General features: G+C 41.8%; 1 protein-coding gene across 2 annotated transcripts; it reads left to right on the top strand.

The window, feature by feature from the left end:
• Nucleotides 1–2,045: 2,045 nt before the first annotated feature.
• Nucleotides 2,046–12,014, top strand: LOC112074043 (proteolipid protein DM gamma-like). Of its 2 annotated transcripts, none has more exons than XM_070440366.1 (6): nt 2,046–2,227; nt 5,381–5,537; nt 5,897–6,065; nt 8,808–8,881; nt 9,076–9,141; nt 11,765–12,014. In XM_070440366.1, the coding sequence occupies exons 1-6, from the start codon at nt 2,214–2,216 to the stop codon at nt 11,912–11,914; spliced, it is 630 nt and encodes a 209-aa protein (XP_070296467.1). In that variant the 5' UTR covers nt 2,046–2,213; the 3' UTR covers nt 11,915–12,014. The 2 variants fall into 2 exon arrangements, with proteins under 2 accessions (XP_070296467.1, XP_070296468.1); XM_070440367.1 differs by lacking the exon at nt 11,765–12,014 and adding an exon at nt 9,827–10,551.
• The last annotated feature ends 386 nt before the right edge of the window (nt 12,015–12,400 follow it).

The following is a 12,400-nucleotide window of genomic DNA, read 5'->3' as shown; positions in this document are numbered from 1 at the left end:
TTACCACGATTACCATCTACCACGATATACAGTCTACCACAATACAGTCATGATACAGTCCACCACGATACAGTCTACCACGATACCGTCTACAATTAAACAGTCTACAATTAAACAGTCTACCACGATACAGTCTACCACGATACAATCTACCACGATACATCTACCACGGTATAGTCTGCCACGATACAGTCTACCACGATACAGTCTACACGATACAGTCTACAAGATACAGTCTACCACGATACAGTCTACCACGATACAGTTTACCACATACAGTCTACCACGATACAGTCTACCACGACACAGTCTACCACACACAGATCTACAATGATACAGTCTACCACGACACAGTCTACCACGACACAGTCTACCACGATACAGTCTACCACGCGATACAGATCGTACCACATACAGTCTACCACGATACAGTCTACCCACGATACAGTCTACCACGATACAGTCTACCACAGATACAGTCTACCACGACACAGTCTACCACGACACAGTGCTACAATGATACAGTCTACCCGACACAGTTCACCACGACACAGTCTACCACGATACAGTCTCCACATACACGATCGACCTACAACGATACAGTCTACACACGAATCAGTCTACCACGACGCAGTACCTGATACAGTCTACCCACGATTTACAATCACGACACAGTCTACCACAACAATCTACACATTACAAGTCTACCCGAACAGGTCTAGCCACGACACAGTCTCACCACACCAGTCTACAATGATACAGTCTACCACGATACAGTCTACCACGATACAGTCGACCACGATACAGTCGACCACGATACAGTCTACCACAATACAGTCTACCACGACACAGTCTACCATGACACAGTCTACCACGACACAGTCTACCATGACACAGTCTACCACGACACAGTCTACCACGACACAGTCTACCATGACACAGTCTACCACGATCCAATCTACCATGATACAATCTAGCACAATACAGTCTATCACAATACAGTCTACCATGACACAGTCTACCACGATACAATCTACCACGATACAGGTACCAGTCCTCATTCTGCCATTATGAATAGCCATTGATTTCCATTAGGGTTTGGCTGGAACCCACAGCACAGTACTGACCTGTCTGCCGCCCATTAGTGCACTTTAATTCTGCCGATGAATAGTCAGGATAGACTGCCCTTCCTGGCTGCACAGACAGACAGACAGACAGACAGACAGACAGACAGACAGACAGACAGACAGACGAACAGACAGACAGACAGACAGACAGACAGACAGACAGACAGACAGACAGACAGACAGACAGACAGACAGACAGACAGACAGACAGACAGACAGACATCAATGCATCAATGCATCCATGCACACACACACAGATAGATGCCCATACCGGATGGCAAGTTAAGTCTCATTCTATCATGATGAATAGTCCACAAGTTCAAGATTTTAACATCATTCACTCAGAAGTCATTAAAATACCACTCCACTGTCCACGCTACATGTGTGTGTACATAGTTTTTGTAGTGTATTGGTAGGTGAGGAGTCTGGGATGATGAGTCATTTAGAGGAGGTTGAGAAAGTCAGTACATGTTCTTACTGAGTTCTGATGAACAGTGAAGAATTAAATTACCTCGACTGTACTGTCATTGGTTATGCAACAGCTCATTTGAATGTTTCAGGGAGTTGAACTTAAAACGTGTCCCTAAGCTCAGCCCATGGACTACTGTAAAGATGGCCATGTACATGATTTAAGTGCTGGACCAATACATCAGCTCTTCTGCGTACGATGGAGTGAAACACAACCCCCTTATGTGGACTTTGCAATGGTTTAAGAAATATCAGGTTGACCAATATGGCCTTTTTGGACACCAGAAGTGGTATTGTTACTCTGCAGCCTACAGTGAAAAGTGAACAGAAGCATAAATACAAATGTATTGTCTCTCTCAAAAGACAACAATTACTGCTTCGACTATTCTGTGATGAAAGATTCAATCTGTTCTCACTATTTCTCTCTCTCTGTGTTTCCATGGAGGTTGCTTCGAGTGCTGCATCAAGTGTCTGGGCGGGGTGCCGTATGCATCGCTGGTGGCCACCATCCTATGTTTCTCCGGCGTGGCCCTGTTCTGTGGCTGCGGCCATGTGGCTCTCACCGGAACCCTCACCATCCTGGAGAACCACTTCTCCAAAGTCACCTCTGACCACGCCATGCTGACCGACGTGTGAGTGACCGAACCTGACCCCATGAGTATGGCTAGGAGTCTTTGACCCTAACCTGTCTATGAAAAGCAATGTTCCCTAGTTATATCCTATAAGCTATAATTAAGGCCTGGCTAACCGTAAGTATCCTACTGAATGGCCAGAGTAGAGGATTATTAAGATACAACTGGTCCCACTGCACCCCCAACCACGTACATGTCGATCCAGGCAGTAGTAGTGGCTATATGTCTACAACGATATCTTGAAACAATAAACTATTCTACCAGTTATACACTACCGTTCAAAAGTTTGGGGTCACTTAGAGATGTCCTTGTTTTTGAAAGAAAGGCACATTTTTTTGTCCATTAAAATAACATCAAATTGATCAGAAATACAGTGTAGACATTGTTAATGTTGTAAATGACTATTGTAGCTGGAAACGGATGATTTTTAATGGAATATCTACATAGGTGTACAGAGGCCCATTATCAGCAACCATCACTCCTGTGTTCCAATGGCACATTGTGTTATCCAACTTTAACATTTTAAAAGGCTAATTGATCATTAGAAAACCCTTTTGAAATTATGTTAGCACAGCTGAAAACTGTTCTTCTGATTAAAGAAGCAATAATACTGGCCTTCTTTAGACTAGTTGAGTATTTGGAGCATCAGCATTTGTGGGTTCGATTACAGGCTCAAAATGGCCGGAAACAAATAATTTTCTTCTGAAACTCATATTCTTGTTTTGAGAAATGAAGGCTATTCCATGCGAGAAATCTCGTACAATGCTTTGTACTACTCCCATCACAGATACAGCGCAAACTGTCTCTAACCAGAATAGAAAGAGGAGTGGGAGGCCCCGGTGCACAACTGAGACGCCTCACAAGTCCTCATCTGGCAGCTTCATTAAATAATACCAGTTAAATACCAGTCTCAACATCAACAGCGAAGAGGCGACTCCGGAATGCTGGCCTTCTATGCCGAGTTCCTCTGTCCAGTGTCTGTGTTCTTTTGCCCATCTTAATCTTTTATTTTTATCTGAGATATGTCTTTTTCTTTGCAACGCTGCCTAGAGGGCCAGCATCCCGGAGTCGCCTCTTCACTGTTGACATTGAGACTGGTGTTTTGCGGGTAGTTGAGGACTTATGAGGCACCTGTTTCTCAAACTAGACACTCTAATGTACTTGTCCTCTTGCTCAGTTGTGCCCCGGGGCCTCCCACTCCTCTTTCTATTCTGTTTAGAGCCAGTTTGCACTGTTCTGTGAAGGGAGTAGTACACAGCGTTGTGCGAGATCTTCAGTTTCTTAGCAATTTCCCGCATGGAATAGCCTTCATTTCTCAGAACAAGAATAGACTGATGCGTTTCAGAAGAAAGTCCTTTGTTTCTGGCCATTTTAAGCCTGTAATCGAACCCAAAAATGCTGATGTTCCAGATACTCAACTTGTCTAAAGAAGGCCAGTTTTATTGCTTCTTTAATCAGCACAACCCTTTTAGTCTTAGTGAGCTGAGCCTCCTAGATAAGCCCTATCAATGAATTACAGGCACTTTTATATAGATATCCTTTCTTCAATGAGCTCATCACAACAGCTATTTTTATCAAATAATAACCTCTGCTTGCACTTTACCCCAGATGAGACCTCTTTTATATCCATTAGTCTAAAGCAAGAGAGGAGAAACATAGAGGAGAGGAAGGACAGGACAAGTGTTTTGTTATGAGGTTTTAAGGGGAGTCTCTGTGAGTGCCCATTTTAATTTCAATTTTCAAGTGTTAATGTCACGTGTACTTAAGTGATAATGCCAGAGAAGCCGGTGTTTGGAAGATATATTGGCACGGGTGTTGTTAGGCCCGAGACGAAGGTTTGATGCCATTCCATTTGCTCCAGCCATCATTATGAGGCGTTCTTCCCCCAGAAGCCTCCACTAGTGTGTATAAAGATAACGAGAGGTTTTACTGGCTGAGAGCCAACACGTTAGTGTGCTAAATATTAGTATAACAAACTACCCATGTCAATCTCTCCTGGCTAAGAGCTGAGGAGAGACTGACTGCATCACTTCTTCTTTTTACAAGAACCATGAATGTGTTGAAAACTCCAAATTGTTTGTATAGTCAACCTACGCACAGCTCTGACACACACTTACCCCATCAGACATGCCACCAGGGGACTTTTCACAGTCCCCAAAATCCAGAACAAATTCAAGAAAGCGTACAGTATTATATAGCGCCATTATTGCATGGAACTCCGTTCCATCTCAAACCGTGCCAATATATCCTCCAAACACCGTCTTCGAGGGCATTATCACATTTATACAATGGGTTATCAACCTTTTCAAATAATGATTGACATATTTTCATTAAAAACATTATTTTAATTTATTTATTCATACTACTTCATCCTTCTACAAGATATAGTCCCGACACAAATCTAGGGTTGCTAGAGTCTTTCAGTCTTTTTATTCTGTATCTATGGACGCGACCCAGTCGTTCAGTCTTTTTGTTCTGTATCTATGGACGCGACCCAGTCGTTTGTTCTAAATGTTCCATTGCCATACTGGCTGTCAACGTTCTTATCCCTTGCTTGCTAGCCAACTATGGCTAACTTACCATCACTTCAAAAAGTGCAGCTAGAATAACAGCAAAGTAGCCACATTTGCATTTGTTTAAGCTGTTTCCTAGTGACATTTATTTGGATACATCCATAACAATGAGCTAATGAGGCGCGATTTCACYTGGCRTAGAAAATGTGCTCACTCGTCAGGACACTGTTGTTCAGAGGAGCTCGCCAACAACACAGCTACAGTAACACAATCACTTCAAACTGTAGCTGGAAAGACTGGATATTGGCTGCTTTTCCTTTGACCTTTTTTCAATTGAAGGGTCGATCGATTTCTCAGAGACATGCATCATCTGTTTACATTTCATCCACCAAAGTTGTTAATGGTTTACATCTTTTTTTTTTTACTCAATGACAGAATGAATGGTTTAGGTTGCAGTTTTATAACCCGAGTTAAATCTAAACGTATAAGCTAGTCTAATACAACCTGTCACGTTTACGGTTTCTCCTCTTGCCTCATGTTGGAGACTGAAACATAACATAGGCATATTGGATTATCCCTAATGGAAACTATTCATGAACAGAACACAGGGAGTGTTTATGTGGGATTTGCTCCTATACAGAATACAGCTGATGCAGTACGTCATCTATGGCATCGCCTCCTTCTTCTTCCTCTACGGAATCATCCTGCTGGCCGAGGGCTTCTACACCACCAGCGCTGTGAAGGAGCTGCACAGCGAGTTCAAGACCACCATCTGCGGACGCTGTATTAGTGGCATGGTACGTCACTATCATCACCACTGGACTGTGTTAACCTTGCACTGCACTTACACCAAACAACCAACTCACTGCACTCTTGATCAGACCAAATTTCGTGCAACAAGCTAGTCTTTGTTTTTATGTACTCAACCCGAACCACATTGACACCTGAGCTCTGTTTGGATTTGATCAATCAAACAAGCTGATGACATAATGACGACGTCTGAGCAAATACTCTTCGCAAACGAGCACAAAAGCATGTCCTCTCTTTTAGGCCTACCGGGTCAAATAGACGCAAACAACAGCTATGAAAATACTAGTTATGATCCAAGTCTTCCTAATGCCAATATGATGCTGTTTTTGTACGTGTGTTTTCTCAGTTTGTGTTCCTGACCTACATCCTGGGTATCGCCTGGCTGGGTGTGTTTGGTTTCTCCGCCGTGCCCGTCTTCCTCTTCTACAACATGTGGTCCACCTGCACCGCCATGAGCTCACCTGTGGCTAACCTCACCAACGTGGACACCATCTGTGTCGACGTTCGTCAGTACGGTAAGGGAAAACCGGAGTTACAGCCAGGGTCATCTTCATTAGGCACCATGTGAAAAAAAACAGACTGAAACTGAGAGGGACTACCTGAACTTTTCCAATAAGAAACGCTTGTTTTGGCTTCCCGTTGCAACATTATCTCTACGCTGTGCCCTAATGAATATGACCAAATCCATCCAAGGTCCCTTCTACCCATAACACAGAGCAGGTGTTCTAATACTTTATGTGTACAGGAGCCTGTTGAGGCTGTGGATCACTGATTTCTATTGGTGTGTATCACAGGAGGTTGGTGGCACCTTAATTGGGGAGGATGGGCTAGTGTTAATGGCTGGAGGGGAATATGTGGAATGGTATCAAATAGATCAAACATTCGTTCGAGACGAAGGTTTGATGCCATTCCATTTGCTCCAGCCATCATTATGAGGCGTTCTCCAAAACTCCAAATTGTTTGTATAGTCAACTTACACACAGCTCTGACACACACACTTACCCCACCAGACATGCCACCAGGGGTCTTTTCACAGTCCCCAAATCCAGGACAAATTCAAGAAAGCGTACAGTATAATATAGAGCCATTAGAGATAAAGCAAAACCTCACGGCACAACGCCTCTCCCCTATTTGACCTAGATAGTTTGTGTGTATGCCTTGATATGAAGGCTACATGTGCCATTTTTAAATGTACAGTTGAACTCGGAAGTTTACATACACCTTAGCCAAATACATTTAAACTCAGTTTTTCACAATTCCTGACATTTAATCTTAGTACAATTTCCCTGTCTTAGGTCAGTTAGGATCACCACTTTCTTTTAAGAATGTGAAATGTCAGAATAATAGTAGAGAGAATGATTTATTTCAGCTTTTATTTCTTTCATTACATTCCCAGTGGGTCAGAAGTTTACATACACTCAATTAGTATTTGGTAGTATTGGCTTTAAATTGTTTAACTTGGGTCAAACGTTTGGAGTAGCCTCCCACAATAAGTTGGGTGAATTTTGTCCCATTCCTCCTGACAGAGCTGGTGTAACTGAGTCAGGTTTGTATGCCTCCTTCCTCGCACACTCTTTTTCAGTTCTGCCCACAAATTTTATTTTGGATTGAGGTCAGGGCTTTGTGATGGCCACTCTAATACCTTGACTTTGTTGTCCTTAAGCCATTTTGCCACAACTTTGGAAGTATGTTTGGGGTCATTGTCCATTTGGAAGACCCATTTGCGTCCAAGCTTTAACTTCCTGACTGATGTCTTGAGATGTTGCTTCAATATATCCACATAATTTTCCTTCTCATGATGCGCCATCTATTTTGTGAAGTGCACCATTCCCTCCTGCAGCAAAGCACCCTCACAACATTATGCTGCCACCCCGAGCTTCACGGTTGGGATGGTGATCTTCGGCTTGCAAGCCTCCCCCTTTTTCCTCCAAACATGACGATGGTCATCATGGCCAAACAGTTCTATTTTTGTTTCATCAGACCAGCGGACATTTCTCCAAAAAGTACGATCTTTGTCCCCATGTGCAGTTGCAAACCGTAGTCAGGCTTTTTTATGGCGGTTTTGGAGCAGTGGCTTCTTCCTTGCTGAGCGGCCTTTCAGGTTATGTCGATATAGGACTCGTTCTACTGTGAATATAGATACTTTTGTACCTGTTTCCTCCAGCATCTTCACAAGGTCCTTTGCTGTTGTTCTGGGATTGATTTGCACATTTCGCACCAAAGTCCGTTCATCTCTAGGAAACAGAACGCGTCTCCTTCCTGAGTGGCATGAAGGCTGTGTGGTCCCATGGTGTTTATACTTGCGTACTATTGTCTGTACAGATGAATGTGGTGCCTTCAGGCATTTGGAAATTGCTCCCAAGGATGAACCAGACTTTATTTATCTTTTTTCTATGGTCTTGGCTGATTTCTTTTGATTTTCCCATGATGTCAATTAAAGAGGCACTGACTTTGAAGGTAGGCCTTGAAATACATCCACAGGTACACCTCCAATTGACTCAAATGATGTCAGAACTTCTCAAGCCATGACATCATTTTCTGGAATTTTCCAATCTGTTTAAAGTCACAGTCAACTTAGGGTATGTAAGCTTCTGACCCACTGGAATTGTAATACAGTGAATTATAAGTTAAATAATCTGTCTGTAAACAATTGTTGGAAAATGACTTGTGTTATGCACAAAGTAGATGTCCTAACCGACTTGCCAAAACTATTGTTTGTTAACAAGAAATTTGTGGCGTGGTTGAAAAATGAGTTTTAATGACTCCAACCTAAGTGTATGTAAACCTACGACTTCAACTGTATGTAGTTCTGCCTTTGAGCTGTTCTTGTTCATTAATGTTCTGTGTTATGTCATGTTTCATGTTTTGTGTGGAACCCAGGAAGAGTAGCTGCGGCTTTCACAACAGCTAATGGGGTTCCTAATAAAATATCAAATACCACTTGTGGCATCTTTTCTCTGGCTCGATATCCTCCGTCTCCTCTCAGGCCAGGTTTTATAGCAGCAATAAGACATTATAACAGCCTGAAATGATCAGTGTGTCACCTTGTACAGGTTTGATACACTCCACTCTACAAGCATGACATTTTAATGGAGATTCCGTCTAAGTTAAAACCATTCCGTAAATTCTAATGTGATATGGCCAAATAAGGATGGTTCCTTTACTGCGTATCTATATGAATTCTATGAATACTGATGACATGATGTGAGGAATTTGCTGTGTCAATATTAACCTTTGAATTGAACGACTGTCTGCAGGTATCATCCCCTGGAACGCTTCTCCAGGCAAGGCTTGTGGGTCCACACTTGGAGACATCTGTAATACCAGTGAGGTAAGGCGTCTATCCTCCCATCCTCAGTCATTCTTTGACCAGTGACATACTGTACTGTCTATTATGTGGGTGCCATTACTTTGAGATGCATGCTCACAATAACAGTGCAAGGGCCACAGAAAAACATACATTTGTATTCACAATGAGTTACTGTACTACGGTACTGTGTTCAATCACATGAATGTCTTTTTCAGTTCTACCTGTCCTACCACCTGTACATCATAGCATGTGCTGGAGCTGGGGCCACAGTCATTGCTCTGGTAAGTTCAACTCTCTCTCTCTCTCTCTCTCTCTCTCTCTCTCTCTCTCCTCTCTCCTCTCTCCTCTCTCATCCTCTCCTTCAGTCCATCCTTGCAGTTTGTATCTGACTGTAGATCATGAATCCAGTGCTCCTCTCCTCATTTCCCATATGGTTTATGTAACCTGTAAGGCAGAATACCAGTAGACTTTTCCACAACGCCAATCCCATTCTCTGTAAACCATCTGCTTAGATGCCCCGGGCCCCAGACTTATTTTAGGAAAGTGGGAACAGGGTGGACGTTTGTCCTGGATCGGGACACATGGCTATGTTTATACAGTATGAAGGAGAATATCTGTAAGGATATAAACATGTGTAGACTGCATCAGAGTTCTTTGAACTAAGGGCGCCCCATTTCCGAAGAGTATAGAGTCCCGTCTTGTGTGTTTTGAAAACAATGAGTATGATAGAAGAGGGAAATTCTCTGTCAAGGCCATGCAGTCCGTTTTTTCCTCTCTGATTGCTTCCAAAGAGTGTTTCATAAGGTTCCATTTAACTCACATATATAGGTGACAAACATATTAATATTTTACTAATACTTGTGCTTTTTTTTACAAGTAAAAAGTTGAAACATCAGTTGTTGCCAATATGGCAGCCATGCTCCTGGGAAGTTCTCTTACCGCCTGTATTCTGTTCTCTTCCACCAGCTGATCTACATGATGGCTACCACTTATAACTTTGCCGTTTTGAAGTTTAAGAGTCGAGAAGACTGCTGCACTAAGTTTTAACTGGTGTTCAGAGACACAGAGACACAGTCTATGACACTGCTCTGAGTAGACAGCAGCGACTTTACTACATGGACTAAAAATAGACAGCAACATATCTCCATTAGTCTTCACCTAAAGTGTAAATAGCTGATTGTATGCATCATTTAGCATGTGTTATCCAGAGATAGGTCAGCCTGAAGGACCAACGCTACCTGAAGAGAATTGTCTTCAGAATGGGGTTATGCTTTTCTCCATATCTTGTTTAAGATCTGATTAGGACAATAAATCAGTAATGACTCCCTTAAATGAATAGCACTCTGGCTAATAAACAGTAGGCTTGGAAGAGGAAGACAAAAAACACAATCTGAGAACAATACTGTATTATGAAGGAGTTCTCAGTCAGTTGCCATGACCATCGTGCTTAGCCAGGCTTGGAAAAGTGCCTTTTCCCCCATTAATGTTTTAGGATTGATCATGTGTACTTTTGTATTTTCTTGGCGCAAGACACAAAGTGTTACACAGTGAATTGTCAGTATTACAAGCTTCTGTTACAAACTATTTCCTCAGTCGTATATAGATACAGACAGTCTTCATCTGTAAGATGACGCAGACGAGATGAACAGCATTTCAAAAACAAATAACTGCACATATACCTAGTATTGTGAAGGGTAATCCCAGTACCAAGGGTATATTTTCCATCAAGGTATATATAGCCTCAGTTTATGACTTCCTATATTTTATAAAGGACGTTTTCTTATTTTAGAGGAGTAATGTAATTGCTATGTGACCTGATGCCTTCATAGCTTCAGCTGATAGTTTTGATTTGTTTAATCTATCATCCAGAAACATGACATTGTTTAAAGAGCCACTGTTGGTTGTTTTTTTAACACTGAGCCTGCATGCTTACTTTATTTTATTTTGATTTCTTAATCTCTTTATGATTACTTATATTCCATATTTCCATAAATATTTAATTATTTCCTAAGATTTTTGAAGACTGTAGTTATTATTTTTCTCTTTCTATACAAAATAAACAATCTTTGTGTACAAAATATCCCCAATGGTTTATATTTCTTGTCAAATGAAAAAGGGACACTAACTGAGAACAGTACCAGTGACAGAAAACAAGAAGATAGTGCCTGTTCCATCTCACACCACAATCTAATGCCCCTCTAACCTCTACTAACCACCTTCATCATCAAGCTCGCATGCAAAACCTAAAACCCCACTACCCTTCCTCTCCCTCTCCCCTTTTTAAATGTCTCTGTAATATTCTTTAATAATCATGTTAGTAGTGTTGAGGATAATGACATTACTTTGCAAGTGTGTCTGTTGTCTGCTTAACATTGTGTGTGTGTGTGTGTGTGTGTGTGTGTGTGTGTNTAAATATTTAATTATTTCCTAAGATTTTTGAAGACTGTAGTTATTATTTTTCTCTTTCTATACAAAATAAACAATCTTTGTGTACAAAATATCCCTATTGGTCTATGTTATTGTCAAATGAAAGACAGACACTAACTAAGAACAGTACCAGTGACAGAACACAGGAAGATAAGGTTGACTCCATCTCATGTCTCAATCTAATTTCCCACTAACCTCTAACCTTCACTAACCACCATCCTCATCAAGCTTGCACGCAAAACCTCAAACCCCACTCCCCTTCCTCTCCCCTTTAAAATGTCTCTTCTGTAGTATGGTTTGTTCATGGTGTAATAGTAATGTTAGTTGCGTTGATAATGATATAACGTTACTGTGCAGGTTTGTCTGTTGTCAGCTTAACGTTGTGTTATATGTGTGTGTGACGTAGCTCTGACTCTTGTAGCCTGCTTTGCATCTTGACATGCTCACCGGCCATCCACCCTCACCCTTCTCTTCCAGATCCACTTCCTCATGATTCTCTCAGCAAACTGGGCCTACCTAAAGGATGCCAGTCACATGCATGCCTATCAAGACATCAAACTGAAGGAGGAGCAGGAGCTGCATGACATCACGTCTCGTTCAAAGGAACGCCTCAATTCCTACACATAAGGATTACGCTCTGGTCCCCCCTCACACCTCTATGGTCACACACACACACACACCCCCAGGCCATCTCAGGCGGTCTGACCAAGAGAACACTCTTCTCCCATAACCTGCCAGCTGCCCTCATTCAGCGCAGTACTAACACGGCTCCTAACAAACTAATGCATCGATGTCTCTTTCTACAACTAACTGATCAAGATGTCTGTCAGAACCTCTGTTTTGTGTTTCGTGTGTGACTATACTTTTGTTTTTATTTTTCACATTTGTCTAGGACTTTTTTGTAGCTATTATTATTTTGATTTTTGATTTTTTTCTAACCAGTGATTGCTGGTGAACTTGAAACATTGCACTATTCTAAAACATGAAGGAAATAAATAGTGAAACTTGTTTTAGAGTGTTCTGTTATGATTCTGGTCTGACTGTCGGCCATTATGAATAAGGAAGAGCGGGAAGTTCTTGTCAGCGAGAAGAGAATCATTTTTTAATTTTAAA

This window comes from Salvelinus sp. IW2-2015, unplaced genomic scaffold (genome assembly GCF_002910315.2).
Source record: "Salvelinus sp. IW2-2015 unplaced genomic scaffold, ASM291031v2 Un_scaffold2471, whole genome shotgun sequence".
In the NCBI taxonomy this organism is placed as follows: domain Eukaryota; kingdom Metazoa; phylum Chordata; class Actinopteri; order Salmoniformes; family Salmonidae; genus Salvelinus; species Salvelinus sp. IW2-2015.
This window is presented reverse-complemented; position numbering and strand designations above follow the sequence as displayed.